This window comes from Eumetopias jubatus, unplaced genomic scaffold, assembly GCF_037043125.1.
Source record: "Eumetopias jubatus isolate StellerSeaLion01/CBP00866 unplaced genomic scaffold, mEumJub1_p1.0 scaffold_7, whole genome shotgun sequence".
NCBI classification, from domain to species: Eukaryota; Metazoa; Chordata; class Mammalia; order Carnivora; family Otariidae; genus Eumetopias; species Eumetopias jubatus.
In genome coordinates this window covers 64,792,481-64,812,559 of record NW_028274813.1, presented here as the reverse complement: position 1 = coordinate 64,812,559, position 20,079 = coordinate 64,792,481, and the positions used below count along the sequence as shown (strand labels likewise).

The following is a 20,079-nucleotide window of genomic DNA, read 5'->3' as shown; positions in this document are numbered from 1 at the left end:
TATTATAGTCTATTTCTCCCAATGATTACAACCAAAAACCTTGGACAAAACAAAAAAGCAACTATCTGAGGACTCTGAAAAGTACACAGCAGATGGACTGGGGAAGGAAGTCAAAACTTAAATAAGGACCCATGATGGAAATGAGTTTCAGGGGCTTTTTTCCTTTCCTCTTTTCTTTTCTGGTTTGACCCCTTGATAGGTCAAAGTCTCCAAACTATGTAGCAGGAACACAGAACATAAACTCAGAGAAAACCAAGAAAGAGGGTCTCTGTGAGCCAAAGAGTGTGGGTTGAAATTCCTGGGACTTCTTATTCCCTGCCTGGCCCCCAAGGCTAGCCTCAGAGTTAAGCCTCACACTAAACCTTGAGTGACACATGCACAGTGCAGTAAAGATGGCATGAGCATCTAAGGCGCTGGAAAGAACTGGGAACTAAGAAAAGGAGCCCCTATGGTCAAAAGAGCATGAGAAGAATCCTGTTATCTTCTCTTTTTCTCTCACTACTTGCACCTTGGGGGCAGTCTAGTCTAGTCCCAGCACAAAGGGGAAGAAGAGTCGAGGGGGAGGTGGGTGGGAAGAAGTGTAACTGTAACATCACAAAAGCCCATTTTCTAGCTAGAACACTAGTAAAAAAGGGCTCTAGGTAGCCAAAAGATAGGGGAAATCTCAAAAAAGAAAGAGCAAAAAAAGGATCCCCAACACAAGTCCTCAGCTCACCTCAAAACTGCTCTGTGAAGGACAGAGCTGAAAAACAGCAGCAAAGACTCTGACAACTGAACTATGATATAATCCACCACCCAAGTCCCAGATTATACTCTGAATGACACATGTACAGAGTAGACCCAAACACCGTAACAAAAGCTACAAAATCACTAACATTGGAACCACCATCCACAGAGGGCAAGATAGAACTTGCAATCTAAATCTAACCAGAATGACTGCATGCCAACACAAAATCAACATTATCTCCAGAGGATTGTTATAAAACCCAGAGTCTCACAATATCCCAAATATCTAAGATAAAATCCAAAATAACTTGAAACAGGGGTGCCTTGCTGACTCAAGTCAGTACAGCACGTGACTCTCGATCTCAGGGTCATGAGTTCAAGCCCCACGTAGCGCATGGAGCCGTAAAAAAACTTCAAACACAAAGAATCAGGGCGCCTGGGTGGCTCAGTAGTTAAGCGCCTGCCTTCGGCTCAGGTCATGATCCCAGGGTCCTGGGGATCGAGCTCCGCGTTGGGCTCCCAGCTCGGCGGGAGGCCTGCTTCTCCCTCTCCCACTCCCCCTGCTTGTGCTCCCTCTCTTGCTGTGTCTCTCTGTCAAATAAATAAATAAAATGTTAAAAAAAAAAGAGAGAGAGAGAAACACAAAGAATCAGTACAATCTGATCTATCCAACTCAAGAAAAAGACAGTTGGGTGCCTGGGTGGCTCAATCGGTTGAGCATCTATCTGACTCTTGATCTCAGCTCAGGTCCTGATCTGAGTTCATGAGTTCAAGCCTCACATTGGGCTCCACAATACACATGGAGCCTCCTTGGAAAAAAAAAAGGGCAGTCAACAGATACAAGCCTGAGACTATCTAGATACTAAAATATGAGGGGGGAAAAAAGAAACCAAAGCAAAGCAAAGCAAAAAAAAGAAAAAAAATTATCAGAGAGGATTCTCAATTAGTTATTCTAACTATACCCTATGAGGTAAATGTGAACATTCTTGAAATGATTGGAAACAGAAGTTTTCAACAGAGAAATAGAAAGCATAAAAAAGAAACACATGAAAGTTTTAGAAATAAAAAGCACAGAGGTGCGTGGGTGGCTCAGATGGTTAAACATCTGCCTACAACTCATGTCATGATCCCAGGGTCCCAGGATCAAGCCCCACATCAGGCTCCCTGTTCAGTGGGGAGTCTGCTTCTCCCTCTCCGTCTGCATCTCCCCCTGCTTGTGCTCTCTCTGTCTCAAATGAATAAAATCTTGAAAGAAAGAAAGAAAGAAAGAAAGAAAGAAAGAAAGAGTGAGAGCGAGAGCGAGAGAGAGAGAAAGAAAGAGAAAAGAAAGAAAGAAAGAAAGAAAGAAAGAAAGAAAGAAAGAAAGAAAGAAAGAAAAAAAGAAAGAAAGAAAGAAAGAAAGAAAGAAAGAAAGAAAGAAAGAAAGAAAGAAAGAAAGAAAGAAAGAAAGAAAAAAAGAAAAGGTACAATATGTGAGTGGGGAGAAAACCTCACTAAATGGGCTCAAAAGCCATAAAAGATAGTCAGTGAGCTTGAAGACAGGTAATAAAAATTATCCAATCTGAAGAACAGAGTGAAAAGACTGGGAAAAAAAAGTAAACAGTGTTAGGTATCTGAGGGAACACATCAAAAAGTGTAACATTTGTGCCACTGGAGTCCCAGAAGAAAAGGAGAAAAGAAAATGGCTGCAGAAAATAGATTTGACAAAAAAAATGCTCCAAATGTGGTGAAAGGCATACAGATTCAAGAGCTCAGCAAACTTAATTAAGACAAATTCAAAGACAACCAGGCACAAGCAAATCACAATCAAACAGCAAAAATCCCTACAAAGGTAAATTTTTAAAAAAATCTTAAAAGCAGCATGAGGAAAAGCAACACAAAGAAACAAAGGTCAGAATAAATGCAGATTTCTCATCAGAGACCATAAAGTCCAGAAAACCATGGAACAGTATCCTTAAACTGCTGAAAAGAATTGTCACCCCAGAATTTTATATCCAGCAAAAATATCTTCACAGCACAAATACAAAATAAAGACATTCTCAAATGAAGGAAAACTAAGAGAATTAATCACCAGCTGACTTCCCTAAAAGAAATGTTAAAGAGGGGAGCCTAGGTGGCTCAGTCGGTTAAACGTCCAACTCTTGATCTCAGCTCAGGTCTTGATCTCATAGTCCTGAGTTGAAGCCCCATATTGGGCTCCACACTGGGTGTGGATCCTACTTAAAAAAAAAAAAAAAAAAAAAAAAAAAGTGGCGCCTGGGTGGCTCAGTCATTAGGCATCTGCCTTCAGCTCAGGTCATGAACCCGGGGTCCTAGGATTGAGGCCCACATCGGGCTCCCTGCTCCGAGGGATGCCTGATTCTCCCTCTCCCACTCCCCCTGCTTGTGTTCTCTCTCTCGCTGTGTCTGTCTCTGTCAAATAAATAAATAAAATCTTGAAAGAAAGAAAGAGAGTGAGAGCGAGAGAGAGAGAAAGAAAGAGAAAAGAAAGAAAAAAAGAAAAGAAAGAAAAAGAAAAAGAAAGAAAGAAAGAAAGAAGAGAAAAGAAAAGAAAAGAAAAGAAAAGGAAAAGAAAAGAAAAGAAAAGAAAAGAAAAGAAAAGAAAAGAAAAGAAAAGAAAAGAAAAAAGGAAGGAAGGGGCGCCTGGGTGGCTCAGTCAGTTAAGCGTCTGCCTTCAGCTCAGGTCATGATCCCAGAATCCTGGGATCCAGCCCATCAGGCTCCCTGCTCAGAGGAGAGTCTGCCCCATGTTCTCTCTCTCTCTGCTCTCTCTTTCAAATAAATAAATAAAATCTTAGAAAAAGAAAAAAGAAAAAGAAATGCTAGAGAAAGTTCTTCAAAGTTAAAGAAAATGATACCAGAGACATACATGGAACTTCAGGCATGAAGGGAGAGCAAAAGAAATAATAAATATGTAAGTAAATATAATAGATTATTTTTCTCCTCTTAAACTGACTTTTTGAAAGTGAAAATTTTAAGATTGCATGTTGATATTTTCAATGTATGTAGATTTAAAACAACAAAAGATAAAGGGATCTACATAGTTGTAAGGCTTCTTCATTTTAAATGGTAAAACACTACCTCTTGTTAAGTAATTAATTTTAATTAATTCCCAGAACAACCATTAAAAAAATATAAAGAGAGCCAAAAACCAACAGGCAAGTTAAAATAGAATGCCACAAAATATTCAAGTAATTCAAAAGGCCGGAAAGAACAGAAAAAGAGAGAACAAAAAGTAAAATGTTAGACATATATCCAAACACACTGAAAATTACATTAAATGTAAATGGTCTAAACTCACCAATTAAAAAGTCAGGTTGGACTAAAAAAAGACAAACCAGGCTGGATTAAAAAAACACAAGCCAACCATGTACTGGCTGCAAGAAACCCACATTATATATAATAACATAGATTGGCTAAAACTGAAAGGATGGAAAAAGATCAAACAAACACTATCAAAAGAAAGCTTGAAGGGCGCCTGGCTGGCTCAGTCAGTGAAACATAGGACTCTTGATCTTGGGGTTGTGAGTTCAAGCCACATGTCGGGTACAGAGATTACTCAAAAATAAAATCTTTAAAAAAGGGGTGCCTCGGTGGCTCAGTCGTTAGGTGCCTGCCTTTGGCTCGAGTCATGATCCTGGGGTCCTGCAATCAAACATCACATCAGGCTCCCTGCTCAGCCGGAAGCCTGCTTCTCCCTCTCCCACTCCCCGCTTGTGTTCCCTCTCACTGTGTCTCTCTCTGTCAAATAAATAAATAAAATCTTTAAAAAAAAAAAAAAAAGAAAGAAAGAAAGAAAGAAAAAGAAATAAGGTGTCTCAGTATGTAAGTCTATTTCTGAACTCTCTGGTCCATTTCATCGATCCATTTTGCTTTATATTAATACCACACTGTTTTGATTACTGTAGCTATGTAACAGGAATTTAAATACAGTATTATGAGTCCTCTAACTTAAGTTGTTTTGGCTAGCGTAGGTCCTTTGTATTCCCATATAAAGTTTGAATTCAGTTTGCCAATTTTTCCATCTTGTCAGATTTTTCTCTAACAACTGCAGAAGAAATGAAAATACATATTTACACAGAAATCTAGATACTAATGTTTATAGTAACTTTGGTCATAATCACCAAAAATAGAAAATCAAATGTCTTTGAAAAGGTAAATGGATAAACCATCTATGGGGTACATCCATAAAATGGTACTGCACAGCAATTAAAAGGAAGGAACTATTATACACACAGTAACATAGATGACTCTCAAAGCAATATACTAAATTTATGAAGCCGGACTCAAAACACTACACAATGTATATGGGATTCTACTTATACAACATTCTGGTAAAGTCAAAACTATAGCATCAGAGAACAGACCACTCACTGGTTGTCAAGCACTGGGGTTGGGGAAGGATTTAACTTCAAAGGGACAGCTCTAGGAACTGGAACTTGGGATGATGGAACAGTGCTGAATTTCAATTGTGGTGGTGGTTACACGACTCCGCATTTGTCAAAACTCGGAACTTTACTGTGTAAAGTTTTCTTAAATAAATTTAAGAAAAAATTGAGTATCATGCATATCATAATCACAGCCCTCCCTGAATAGTGCTAAAAGTATACATCCATAGCATAAAATTTTATTTATAATTAAAGAGCTTTTCAAACTTTTAAATTTGCTAAAGATTAATCTCTCACATTATGGGTAGAATTATTTTTATATAATCAAACCTAGTACTGTACTATAATACCAATTTATAGACCTAAAAGTAGCCTAATTAGGAAACATTAAGATTACTCCATCTATATGGAACTGTCAGACCAGTCAACCACACAAATGAGATTAAGAAGAAACTTCAGATGAATCCAAATTTAAGCAAGGGTTTCCAAAATGCTACCTGCAATGACATCAGAATCTTTCCCTGATGAAAGCAGAGATAAGTAACTTAAAACAAGAATAGGGGCATCTGGCTGGCTCAGTTGGTTAAGCATCTGCCTTTGGCCCAGGTCATGAACCCAGAGTCCTGGGATCGAGCCCCGAATTGGGCTCCCTGCTCAGCAGGGAACCTGCTTCTCCCTCTCCCTCTACCCCTGCTCGTGCTCTCTCTCTCAAATAAATAAAATCTTAAAAAAACAAGAACAAAAAAGTTTCATGAGGTTCCAAAGAGAAATAATTTTCTTGGGAACTATAATAGTTTTTATACTATAACTACCATACCCTTTTTCTAGACTATATCACTTGGACTTGGGCCAAGATTTTTGAAGATTTACAATACAAAATTTAACTTTTTTAATAAATAAAGGAAGTTATCTGTAGTGGCAATATTTCCTTAATATGGTCCATAAATTGGGCATTTCCTTTATTAAAGAACTAAAACAAAATTTTAACTGTAAAAGTTAAATAAATTAATAAATTTGGTTTCATAAAGATAATAAATAACCTCTTTTGATCCACTTCATCTTTTATTTTTGTCCCTGCTCCCAGCCTTGAGTCTCGTTTGTATTGCTTAACCAAATATAACTCCTGGTGTAGCAGTTGAAAATTATGGCCTTCCTTCTCAAAGAAAAAGGAGTAAAATTCCAATACGTAGACTTGCCTTTCTCCAATTAAAACACAAACACAAATCTGACTGCAATTCATTCAACAAATTATCTACTGAATAGATAGAACTTTTTATGCCAAGTACTGTGCTAGGTATTGGAGGGTAGGATACAAACATGAGTAAGACAGTGCTGGGCTCTAAGGAACTCAAAGGCCTAATGACACAGTCAACAAGCATGCAAAGTATACATTATTTATAGCTACAAAGAAGAAGACTGTTGTTTTTTTTTAAATATTTTAGGGTGACAGGCACTTTGGTAAACTTAACAAAAGCTCACTGAAGATCATCATCTATGAGCCCCCCTTACAGAGAATGGTTCTCATCTTCTACTACTTCTTTCTGCTGTCCACTGAAAAGAAGTACATAAACAGCTGACTTCTGTAAACAGAAATTACTTAACTTTTTAGGATTATATGTATCTGAAATAATGAACTTTCTCTATCCAAGGAAGGATCAGCTGTAGGGCTGATCAAAAAAAGTAATTTCACTTCCCTATCACTCTGCCATGGGGTAGAAGAAAACAGAAGTTAATATGGAGAAAGCAGGTACATAAACGCAGGGAGGTAGGGAAAATATATAGATTCTGTCACTGTTTGTACTACAGAGAAGAATACAATACTCCTCCTCTTAACATGCTCCCCAACTGGGGCGCCTGGGTGGCTCAGTTGGTTAATCGACTGCCTTCGGCTCAGGTCATGATCCTGGAGTCCCGGGATCGAGTCCCACATCGGGCTCCCTGCTGAGCAGGGAGTCTGCTTCTCCCTGTGAACCTCTTGCCTCTCATGCTCTCTATCTCATTCTCTCTCTCAAATAAATAAAATCTTTAAAAAAAAAAAAAAAAACATGCTCCCCAACCAATTTCATGACTCCAGAAATACTTTCTTTAGGCATTTTAGGCATAAATGAAAAGCAAGCACAACATAAATAACTTCTTCAGTTTGTTCAGTATCTGGTTATTAGCTATTAGCTATTATATGCCAGGCACTATGCTTAGCAATAGAAAAACAAAAGTAGGGGTGCCTGGGTGGCTCAGTCGGTTAAGCGGCTGGCTTCAGCTCAGGTCATGATCCAAGGGTCCTGGGATGGAGACCTGAGCACCAACTGGCTCCCTGCTCAGCAGGGAGTCTGCTTCTCCCTCTGCCCCTCCCCACTGCTCATGTTCACTCATGCTTGCTCTCGCTCACACGTGAGTGCTCTCATTCTCTCTCAAATAAATAAAATCTTTTAAAAAAAGAAAAAAGAAAAACAATAGTAATAGTAGTATCTAGTAGTACTGTGAGAACACAAGAGAAGTCTTTGAAGGCATCTGAATCTTATCCATTAGGCAAAGACCCAAAGACTTTTTAAAATAGAGTGGTACAGTCAAATAATTATTTTAAGAATCAATAAAGGTTGGGGGGAAAAGACCATGAAAAATATTTTAAGATATGACTCTGGTTATTGTTAGCTTGGAAACAGGGATATCTCTTTTTTTTTTTTTAAAGATTTTATTTATTTATTTGAGAGAGAGAATGAGAGACAGAGAGCATGAGAGGGAGGAGGGTGAGAAGGAGAAGCAGACTCTCTGCTGAGCAGGGAGCCTGATGTGGGACTCGATCCCGGGACTCCAGGATCATGACCTGAGCCGAAGGCAGTCACTTAACCAACTGAGCCACCCAGGCGCCCAACAGGGATATCTCTTATGAAGCTGCTAGCAAATTATAATTATTTCCCCATACCAATCCGATATACTATCATTCTTTTCAATCTCCTACTTCAGGGAGGAAAAAAGGTCATCAGACAGAAATCCCTCAAACTTTTAACCACCAAACCTAAAACATCTACATCTAATTTCTCCATCTTCCCTGTTTTACAAGGAACACACTATCTAAAATAAAACCCATCTCCCCACCAGCAGATCAGAGCTTTGCTCCTAAACATAAGATTTTCTTACTTTTTTTTTTTTTTATTTGACAGAGAGACATAGCGAGAGAGGAAACACAAGCAGGGGGTGTGGGAGAGGGAGAAGCAGGCTTCCCGCTGAGCAAGGAGCCTGATGTGGGGCTCGATCCCAGGACTCTGGGATCATGACCTGAGCCGAAGGCAGACGCTTAACGACTGAGCCACCCAGGCACCCCTCTAAACATAAGATTTTCTGACCACAGCTTCAGCATTATCTGGTAGCATACTAGGAATGCAGACTATCGGGCAGTGCACCAGACCAACTGAATCATAATTTGCATCTTAACAAGATCCTCAGGTGATTCACATCATGCACACTGAAGTTTACAAAGCACTGGTCTTAACAGAAGCCGATTTTTTCCCAGTTTCTCAGAATCCTAAACACTATGGATATTCTCTCTCCTATCTCTTTGACCTTTAGAATACAAAAATCCTATACCCCCATTCCAATCTAACTTCTTGAAAAAGTTTTCCACACTCCCTGGCTCTATTTCTTCATGTCGTACTTACTCCTAGACCCATTCAAACCTGCCCCTCACCACCACTCCACTAGCTCTCATTAAGATCAATGTCCTTGACAATGTAGCTAAATCCAAAGGACGCTTTCAGTGTTCACCCTACTTGACCTCTCACCACAATTCAACACAATTGTCCTTTCTCTTTTTGAATCGCTTTCTTCACATGTTGACATGTACACTCATGATGCAAAAGCAATGGTGGAAGAAACTGCTGGCGTTTCAGCAGGAATCAAGGCAAGGGCACTAAACTGTACTACTGGGAGCTGTATTCTTCACTGCCGAACTGTGGCATGGGGGCCTGGGGGCAGGCAGTTTCACTACAGAATAACCCTGATGAAGGAAAAAAATTATTAATTTTGCCAAATCGCAACCCTTGAATACCTATCTTTTTAATAACCTACTTCAGGAAACAGGAAGTAAGTATAAAGCACATCCGCCTCCTGAAGAATGATGGTTGTGTCAAGGGAAAGCACTTGTGTAACTGTTGGAGAGCTCAACTAGACTTTTTTTCATGTAACACCATTTTTACTTGAAAGAACTTCAGACAAACTGTGATTATTCAGACTTGGAAATCTGGCAAACATTTTCTCAAAATTTAACGAAGTAAGACTTCTACTTCAAGGAAAACAACTGACAGTACTTAATGCCAATGATAACATTAAAGCTTTCAAGCAAAAATGACAATTTTGGAAAACTTGTATCTGCCACCATAAGCTAGACAGCTTCCCAATATTGAAACTTTTCTGATGAGATCAGTATTCATGTTAAACAAATGTGAGTTTGTGATAGTACAGAACGACATATGTCAACATCTGGATTATCTGTATAGCTTGATAAATCCATTGCCAGTGCACAATTTTACAAGCTTAAACATGGGTTTAAAAAAAAAAAAACTACTCAAAGTACAAGAGAGATCAATATATTTTATGTAACAGGGTACAAAAAGCTCATTCATATGATTCAGAATCCACATTATAACTAACCCTTAAGAAACTATCACTCGTCCAGTTTTGGTATGGTATCAAAGAATACCCATAATTATGTTTAAAAAATCATTACAGGGCGCCTGGGTGGCTCAGTTGGTTAAGCGACTGCCTTCGGCTCAGGTCATGATCCTGGAGTCCCGGGATCGAGTCCCGCATCGGGCTCCCTGCTCAGCAAGGAGTCTGCTTCTCCCTCTAACCTTCCCCCCCTCTTGTGCTCTCTCAAATAAATAAATAAAATCTTTAAAAAAATAAAAAATAAAAAACTAAATAAATAAAATAAAAATTATTACAACATTCCTCCCTTTTCCAACTACATTTGTGGCGGATGATTTTTTCATATATTTCTATTAAAATATAATCCAGCAAGCTGAATGCAGAGGCAGATATGAGAATCCAGCCAAATCCAAACTCATGATCTCAGTCCCTCAAAACTCTTCCAGTGGAAGTGCATACTATCACTCAATAAACTTTGCCTTGCTGCCCACCAAAAAAAATAACAAAACTCTTCCAGTGTTTTCTCTCACTAAATGGTATCACCATCCATTATAACCTGAGTAATCCATGATACTTCCTTTCTCACTCATATCCAATCATTCAACAAGTTCTGACTCTTTTAGTTCCTAAATCTATCTCTATACACTTCTTCCTACTTCTATTACTACAAACCTTTCTCTGGACCATAATCTACCAAGTCTAGAAGAATTTGTTCTTTCTGTCCTCTGCACCCATCTATTCTGTTCTGAAAAGAGCAGGTAATGTTTTTGAAAGACAAATGTAATCATATCATTCTTTTGCAGTATTTCACTGCCTTTGCATTGCTCTTAAGATAAAATCAAAAGCTTTACTTATCATATGCAAAAGACTCCATTCCATCTAGCCCCTACCTCCTACGCAGCACTCTGGCAAACTTTCCTTGTCCCAGTCACACTAGTGTTCTCCAAGTTCCTCAATCCCACTTCAAATTCTTCACACATTGCCTCCTCTTTGAACACCCTTCTACCTCCTCTACATACTTCATCCCATAAACTCTTACTCGTCCTTCTTATCTCTAGGAAAAACCACTTCTTCAAAGAAGGCCATTCGGACTACCCCTACCCTTCCAGGTCATGTCCCTTCTACATACTGTCACAGCACCCTACTCTTTTCCTTCATTGCACTTATTAAATATGTTTATAACCACAGTTTTATTTCTGTAATTATTTAATATCTGCCTTCTCTATTAGACTACTAGGCACCATAAAAATAGAGACTGTATCTGTTTTGGTCATCACCTAACACCTGACATAAAGTAGGAAAACAATTTAAATGGTTAAGGGAACCTGGGTGGCTCATTTGGTTAAGCGTCTGACTTTGGCTCAGGTTGTGATCTCAGGGTCCTGGGATCGAGCCTCAAGTAGGACTCAGCACTCAGCACAGAGTCTGTTTCTCCCTCTCCCTCTGCCCCTTCCCCTACTTGTGTTCTCTCTCTCTCTCAAGTAAGGAAAATCTTCAAAATCTTTAAAAGGTTAAAAGCTGGGGCGCCTGGGTGGCTCAGCAGTTAAGCGTCTGCCTTCGGCTCAGGTCATGGTCCCGGGGTCCTGGGATCGAGCCCCGCACCGGGCTCCCTGCTGGGCGGGAAGCCTGCTTCTCCCTCTCCCACTCCCCCTGCTTGTGTTCCCTCTGTTGCTGTGTCTCTCTCTCTGTCATATAAATAAAATCCTTAAAAAAAAAAAGATATTATTTATTTATTTGACAGAGAGACCAGCAGGGAGCCCAATGAGGGGCTCGATCCCAGGACCCCAGGACCATGACCCGAGCCGAAGGCAGACACTTAACGGCTGAGCCACCCAGGCACCCCAAATAAATAAAATCTGAAAAAAAAATAAATAAAAGGTTAAAAGCTTTGTCACTACTGTAGGTATTTTTTGCCTTTTACTATAAATATACAACAGGAAGTTTTTACCACTGTGTTGAACCACTTTGGAATCCAGACTCAAGACCTTCTTCCTTGGGATATCGCTCAAAGAATACACTAGGAAAATGATTAATGGTGGTTGCCTCTGAAATGATTAGCCAGGAGAAAGGAGAGTGAGAGACTTTGTACTGTACATCCTCTTGTGCCCTCTTAATTAACTAAAATGATTATTTTTGAGCCTTCAGGCGCCTGGGTGGTTCAGTCGGTTAAGCATCCGATTCTTGATTTAGACTCAGGTCATGATCACAGGGTTGTTGAGATTGTGACCTACGCTGGGCATGGAATCTGCGTAAGATTCTCTCTCTCTTCCTCTGCCCCTACCCCGCTTCCTCTCCTAAAAAAAAAAAAAAAAAAAAAGGAGAAAACAAAAAAAAAAGCCTTCTAGTACCTAAAAGTACTATCCCTAGGGTGCCTGGGTGGCTCAGTCAGTTAAGCATCTGCCTTTGGGTCAGGTCATGATCCCAGGGTCCTGGGATCGAGCCCCGAGTCAGGCTCCCTGCTCCTTGGGGAGTCTGCGTCTCCTTCTGCCTCTGCCTCTCTCTCTCTCTCATATGAATGAATAAATAAAATCTTTAAAAAAATTAAAATTACTATCCCTAATATCCCATTTTCTAGATCTTAGATTCTACCCAGAAAATATAACTTTTAAATTATACTATCTGAAGAGATAGTAGGCAGGATCTACAAATGAGCAGGATTTACCTATTTATAGTAACATGTACAATAATCATCTATTTTAATGTGAATGCAAACTCATTTGTAACTCATTAAATTTAACTCTTATTAAATTTATAACATATTAAATTTAACTCACCAACATATCACAGATGAAAGCAAAAACTCACCTCAAACTTGAATTTTATTTTCTAGAGCATTACCCTGTAAGTTCAGGCATTAATAGGAAGAATCACAGCTTCACAGAAAATGTGCACCCCTTCACTTCCAACTGTCAAAACTCTCCAAAAAATGGAGAGCCACATATAATATTAAGTTAAAGGAAAAGACTTAACTGTTCTGGGAAAAGCACTATGCCAGGGATTTCACATATATTATCCCTTTTAATCTTCACAAAAACCTGAACCCAAATCTATCCCATCCCAAAGGCCATTATTCTACCACACCATCTGCCTTTCCTGCCTAAAGAGACATATAACTATTAATACAAGCTAATAAGGCAAAAATTTATCTGAACATATATACATCTTTTGCTTTATTCAATATAAATAAGGACTGTTTGCTAGTATCTTTTTTTTTTAAGATTTTATTTATTTGACAGATAGACAAATAGTGAGAGAGGGAACACAAGCAGTGGGAGAGGGAGAAGCAGGCTTCCCGCAGAGCAGGGAGCCCGAGGTGGGTGGGGCTCAATCCCAGGACCCTGGGACCATGACCTGGGCCAAAGGAAGACGCTTAATGACTGAGCCACCCAGGCGCCCCTGTATGCTAGTCTCTTATGAAATCAGGTTAGTACAGGAAATTTTCACCAATATTCAAAATATGTACATCATCTTGTTCTTCCTCCTATTTGTTGATTCTTCCAAAGAATTTAAAAAGACTCTCCAAAATCGATCAGTTTCACAAAATAAACTCCCAAAATAAAATTCAAAATTAGAAATGTAATAATATTAGTGGGTAGCCCACTTTACCCAAAACACTTTTCACATACATTCTTTCCTTTAATCCTCACAAGGAGCCTACTGTTATTCTACAGAGGAAGAAACTAAACTAAGGCTCTCAAAGGCTAAATGAGACCTAACCGACCAAGAATCCAAGAATCTGAACCCAAGTCTCTGATGCCACAGCCCATTCTTTCCATCTCACCATGCTGCCTCTCTGGTTTAAAGGAATCAAAACAATTTTTCTTGTGACAAGAAAATCTGACTATAGAACAAAAAGAGCAAACTAAGTGTTTTTTAAAAAATTGTCACAAATTTCATCAAACATCCGTTTTCTGATAGACAAATTACTGGTATGCTACATGAAACAGGCATAACCATTCCAATTTGAAATAATCTTGTTATCTTAGTAAATAAAAAATATTAAATCCACATCTGACTTCAGTTTCATCTTTCATAAAATTACATTATATAAATGTATATATAAATATACATATTTATGTTTATATGTTTATATATATAAATATGTATATTTATATACATATATAAATACGCCTAGAAGGGAAAATGGAAAGAACAATTATGTTAGGATGGTAGGATTTTATATAGGGATGTTTTCTATTTTAAAAATTTCCTTTGGGCGCCTGGGTGGCTCAGTTGGTTAAGCGACTGCCTTCGGCTCAGGTCATGATCTTGGAGTCCCAGGATCAAGTCCCGCATCGGGCTCCCTGCTCAGCAGGGAATCTGCTTCTCCCTCTGACCCTCTTCCCTCTCGTGCTTTCTATCTCTTATTCTCTCTCTCTCAAATAAATAAATAAAATCTTTAAAAAAAAAAAAATTTCCTTTAAGGGCACCTGGGTGGCTCAGTTGGTTAAGCGACTGCCTTTGGCTCAGGTCATGATCCTGGAGTCCTGGGATGGAGTCCCACATGGGGCTCCCTGCTCAGTGGGAAGTCTGTTTCTCCCTCTGACCCTCCCCCCTCTCATGCTCTCTCATTCTCTCTCTCTCAAATAAAATCCTTAAAAATAAATAAATATTTCCTTTAAAATTGTTTTAATAAGGTAACACCCTTTTTAACTGCCATTACAAATATCTGTACTATATATCATTACTTAATAAAAATACAAAACAATCATTAATTTGATTGGCAAGTATAACTTTTTATTTTTTAAAGATTTTATTTATTTATTTGAGAAAGAGACACAAAGATAGCCACAGAGAGCACAAGCGAGCACAAGCGAGCACAAGCTGGGATGAGAGAAAGAAGCAGGCTCCCCACCGAGCAAGGAACCCAGTGAGGAATTTGATCCCAGGACCCTGGGATCATGATCCGAGCCAAAGGCAGATGCTTAATTGACTGAGCCACCCAGGCACCCCAGCGAGTTTAACTTTTTTAAAAAACCAAAAGTAATTCTCAGGCAATGAAGACCCTCTAATGAAATCTATGAATACTCAAAAATCTACTTTACTTTTCTATGAATCCTGCTAAAATAAGTATCAACAGGGGGGCTAGGTTATTATGCATTCAAAGTTTGTTAATAACAAAAACTAGCTGACATGAATGGGCCATTAATAAATTGTGATTTTGGGTTGGGGGGATGGGGTAACTGATGAAACACTAAATTCTACCCTTCAAACTAATACTATACTACATGTTAACTAATTTGAATTCAAATAAAATCTTGAAAGAAAACAAAAATAAAAAATAGTGATTTTGAAACTTTGTAAGGATTTTTATCCTAAGATTTTTATTGTCTTATGGGATTTATAACTAAGAATTATTAACTTTATTAATTCATCTTCATTAATTATTCATTTAAAAATGAAAACAATTAAAAATACTTTGTCAGTTTAGGGGTGCCTGGGTGGCTCAGTTGGTTAAGCGGCTGCCTTCGGCTCAGGTCATGATCCCTGGGTCCTGGGATTGGATCGAGCCCCGAGACGGGTTTCCCTGCTCAGCAAGGAGTCTGCTTCTCCCCCACCACCACCCACTCATGCTTGCCTGCACATACTCTCTCTCTAATAAATAAATCTTAAAGAAAAAGATACTTTGTCCATTTAGTACTAACAGTCTTTATTGCCACCTCAACGAAATTAAGATAATTATACAAAGTTTTAAACATCTCATTTTCTAATTACCTCAAAATGGCATTAAAATATAGAAAATCTGTTTTCATTTACTTACTATCAGAATTCAAAATTGTAAATAAGTAATATAAAATAAACAGTAAAAACCAAGTGTGTTCTGTATTCATAAGAATGGTTAAAAAGGAAAAACAGCATTAGAAGCCAATCTAGTAATGAATTCTTTTACATTTTCACACAAATTCTACATTAAAACCTCTGAATAAAATTGTTTAAACTCCAAATTACTAAATCTGTTTCTACTGTTCCAAAAATATGCTACATAAGTAACACCCAATTTATATCCTCCAAACTGAAATTTACAAAGCAATCATTTGCTGTAAGGAAAGTACAATATCATAGGAGTTAATACTAATGAAGAAAGGGGCAGCTGGAAACTGTTCATCATCCTCTGTATTTTCATGTTTATTTCAAGTTAATTTCTTGGTGCAGAAACAGGTACCTTTAAAGAAGTATTTGTATTTTCCCAGTTCATAATATATTTTGAAAATGAATCAAACAAGCTATGGGTTAAATTAGTATTCCCTAATTCCTATTCATTCAACAAACATATATTTGTGTCATCACAATTATCATTACAGGAATTACTTCACCTACCAATGTTTATTTCTCAGAAAAGTGTAAATGCACAACTGCAGAAACTTTTTAAAAGATAATTTTACAAACTCACTAGAGAAAAGTCTACACAAACTGAAGTCAGCAAATGGTTGAAAACAGATGTCACCACAGCAACCCCAAAAGATGATGAAGGGATGTACTTACGTTTCAAAACAACGATCCACGTTGTCAGACATCAAAAGCAGCATGCATAGCTGTTCAAGGGCTATTAGTTGCATATCCCTTTCATCTCCCTGTCCCATCTGTAGCCATTCCAGCAGTGTATCAGGATCCACATCTGCCATGGTTTTTTAAAAGCCTCTTTGCTTAAATTAAAAAAGTAAAAGGAAAAAGTCCTTTAAATATCCAGGACTGATCAGCTTGGGTTTAAAAAATTTTCTTTTACATCAGCTAGAACCAAATGTTCTTGGTGTCCTCCTAGGAATCAGAAAAGACTCATAAGTATGTTTAAGAGAGTACTTTAATGCAGTTTTTCAACTTTATTTCCCCAGTTTAACATTCATATATCATACTAAATAAAAACCAGTTTTGCGCTAGAGTATAAGCTGATTAGGTTGCTACTTAACTGGAAACCAGAGCTGTCTTTGTCAAACACAGTCAAACTTCAGATCCCACTACTGCTATCACCAAAGTCTGTGCCAAAAGTCAAAGAACACCTTACTAAAGGTCTTTTTTTTTTTCCCCCAGCAAACTTCTTCCCCCGTCCTCCACCCAAAACTGATCTTCAGGTAAGTGTTAGATTCAGTATTTTGAGATGATTCTAAGCACTGTGTCCAGTCCCCCTTCAAATTAAGTTTCTGCTTTGAAATGATCTCCAATTCCACAAATTCTGCTGACTTCCCAATTTACTTACTGCTCCTTAAGACATCCACACACAAACAATAATTAGGTACAAGTTGTATCTATGAATAAAGGCGTGGTTAAGAATTCTGGCTGTCTTGGCAACTCTTAAAAGTTTAAAAAGAAATGCTAAAAGTAAATGCAATGGACTAACACCTTACGGATCCGCATACAGGCCAATCTATGGCCCTCTTTCCCCATCCCCACAGAATGGGGCTGTTGGTTTAAAATAATAATAATAATAATAATAATAATAATAATAATAATACAAAATTGAGAAGCAGCCCCAAGAGGCAAGTCATTACAAAAGCCCGGAGGCGCCCCGACGGAAGGACAGCTTTGGATCCCAGGTAACCCAGATGCAGGTGTGTGAATCCAGCCGCCGGTCCCGGTGGGCACTCAACGGCGGCGACCAGCAAGGATGACCCAACACTCCGGGCCCAGTCGAGCGCCGCGCCGGGAAGTGCAGGCACTGCGCTCTGGTTTCCTGGCACCAAACCTTGCTAAGTTAGCTACCTGTGTCTAGGAGGGGGAAGTTCTGGAGGAGAGGCAGCAAGCCTCCGTGCCCAGAGCAGGCCGCCGGGCCGAGCAGGGCGGCGGGTCTCTCGGGAGCGGCGTCCGGAACTTCGAGGCTCGGGGGGACGTCCCTGGCCCCACCAGGAGGCGAACCCTTCTCAAGGGCAAGGGGGGCCCGCCCTGGGCTCCGGTTCGGGCAAGCCAGGCTCCGGCTCGAACAAGGCGGGCCCCACCGCCGGCAGGGCCGGGGGAGGGGAACAAAGGGGCTAAGCGGGTTAGTCCGCAGCAGCCCGGCCGACCTCACCCGGAGCCGGGGTCTCGCTCCCCGCACGCCGCCGGGCATCCCGGGTCCGGCCCCCAGGCCTGGCCGTTCCGACCGCCTAAGGCGCTTCCGCCTCTCTGTCCCTCAAGCTCTTACCCGGGCTTGTCGTCCCAAACCGCTCCGGTCCAGCTCCAAGCAGGCCGCGGGCAGAGCCAGGCCCGGCCGCGGCCCTCGAGTTACCAGGAAGCCGCAGGCCGCGCAGGTCGAGCCGGGCAAGCGGCACAGGAAAAGCCGCGCCTCGTCCCTCCCCTTCCTCCGCGGGGACCTGGTGACAGGGAAGCGAGAGGTTCCCCCGACCGGCGGCAGCCAGCGCACGTCCGGTCCCCGGCACGCGGCTCCTCAGGCCCGCAGCTCAGAGGCCCGCGAGGTGCTGCCGGCGGCTGCGGCTGGGGGTGGCCGCGTCCATCGCGATCCCGGAGGGGGAAGGGAGGAGGGTCGGGCGAGAGCGAGGAGGGGAAGCTGCGGAGGGCAGCCGAGCTCGGTGGAGGCGGAGCAAATCGACTCTCCCGGCAGCGACCCCACCGGCCGCCAGGTGGGGCGCTGCGGAGACCGGTCGGCCGGCGGTGCAGTAGCCCCAACCTGGGGAGCCGGGCGGCGGTATCCGTGGCCGCCACTACTAGGACTCTCTGGCCCTGCGGGCCTCGGACGCCTTAGTCAGCTGTCGCTTCTCTGTCGTACGCCCGCACACTGGTGCACGCACGCTCAGCCTGTTTTGCACCGTGCCTACACACTTGGCGTGCTCCTGCTGTTAGGCCCCCACGCTACACGTCATAGCTGTGGCCAACCTGTCCTTGCCGAACCCCGGCGGGCCGGGCAGCCCGTACTCCGCCGCGAGCTCCCCCTTCCCCGCGGGGCAGCCCTACTCGCGCACGGAAGTGCGTCGCGGGAGGAAAAGCATCTCCCTGGGGTCTTAGGAGGCAAACCGCCCGCAGTTCACCAGAAGGAAAAACCTTTCACCACAACCCCGGGAAGTAAATATTTTCAAGCATTGTCTCCGTTGCACTGATGAGAGAACTGAGGCTCCAAAAAGCGTAAATTCAGGCCCAGTGGCGTCCCGGTAAGCCGCACCGCTGAGAGGGTGCTTTTGACTCTTTTTCCTGTGGGTTGTGGTCTCAAGTACCTCCGTGGTTAGTCCCCTTCAAACGTTTTGTGTTTCACACGGTTTGAGAATAAAATAGGCCTGCTTATAAGTCCTCCTTGGAGATTTTTCGGATGTAGTTAATTGGAAATGTGAATATAGCTTTTTTTAAATAAAGAAATGAATCCCTTGGTTTGGGAGATAAGTAAACCCATACCTCAGACACTCTCACTGTACTCTCCCCTTTTCATCTTTTATAACAAAAATGAATATTACATAATAGTATTTGAGCTGTGTTCCTTCAAGCAATCTGCATATGCTTGAAGAACCAGTATTTTGGAAATTACAGATTTGCACTTCAAATATATATAGGCACATATCCCACTGTCACAGGTCACGGTCCCTAGGTTTCCTGTTAGCAGTTCAAATCAAGAGAAAAGGGTAGAGGATTCTACTATCTTGTCACATCTACAACACGTGACAATAATTGTTTGGGAGCTATGACTATGATGTGGAGCTGCCAATAAAATCTTCAAGGAGGAGGGTCTTTATGGACTGTGAAGAGTGGGTGGGATATGGACAGTGCAAGGGAGGGCAAAGAATACAAGCAAAGCCTGATATCTTCTGACAAAGGAAAGGGGAACTGTGCCCCAAGCAAAGAACCTGCATTAAGCAATGAAGGGGAGACAAGGTAGGGACTAAAGCATGCAGGGCCTTGCATGCCAGCTGCAGAATTTTGGCTTAGATAAGCAACAAGTTTTGGATTAGAACACTGAGGGGAAAAATCAGTCTTAGAAAGATTGATAGAATGGCTAAAAGGAGCTACCTAGACAAGACAATTAGCTGGGAGGTTGCTGAAATCCGCTAATGGTGGAGGAAGGAAGGGCCTAGTTATTGGCAATAAGAATGAAGAAGAGCTAAATCTAACAATCATTTTTTAAAAAGACAGATCAGAATTTAAATATTAACTTCAATTCTTTTTTATTCTTTATTTTTTTAAGAGATTTTTACTTATTTAAGATAGAGTGAGAGTGAGCAAGAGAGCACGAGCAGGGGGAGCAGAGGAAGAGGAAGCAGGCTCCCCGCTGAGCAGAGAGCCCTGCCCCCGGGACTCAATCCCAGGACCCTGGGATCATGACCTGAGCTGAAGGCAGACACTTAACTGAGCTGAGCAGAGAGCCCTGCGCGGGACTCAATCCCAATCATGACCTGAGCTGAAGGCAGACGCT

General features: G+C 41.0%; 2 protein-coding genes across 16 annotated transcripts in view; one reads left to right on the top strand and one right to left on the bottom strand.

Annotated features, from left to right (window-relative positions):
* Positions 1–18,229, bottom strand: part of HECTD1 (HECT domain E3 ubiquitin protein ligase 1) — an 88,315-nt gene extending 70,086 nt beyond the window's left edge. For 4 of the 8 annotated variants that reach the window (XM_088024650.1, XM_088024652.1, XM_028114901.2 and 1 more), the window contains exons 1-2: positions 17,869–18,229; positions 16,239–16,399 (exon numbers count right to left, since the gene is read on the bottom strand). In XM_088024650.1, the coding sequence (XP_087880776.1) occupies positions 16,239–16,378 (140 nt within the window). In that variant the 5' untranslated portion in view covers positions 16,379–16,399; positions 17,869–18,229. The remainder of the gene's footprint in view (positions 1–16,238; positions 16,400–17,868) is intronic. The other 4 variants (XM_028114897.2, XM_028114900.2, XM_088024651.1 and 1 more) reach the window with 1 other exon arrangement.
* The window catches only part of LOC114217909 (developmental pluripotency-associated protein 3-like), a 60,412-nt gene continuing 57,423 nt past the window's right edge, over positions 17,091–20,079 (top strand). For 2 of the 8 annotated variants that reach the window (XR_015768518.1, XM_088024655.1), the window contains exon 1: positions 17,091–17,299. The gene's annotated coding sequence lies outside the window, so the exon portion shown is untranslated. Of the gene's footprint in view, positions 17,300–18,254; positions 18,830–20,079 lie in introns of those variants that run through there. The other 6 variants (XR_015768516.1, XM_088024653.1, XM_088024654.1 and 3 more) reach the window with 5 other exon arrangements.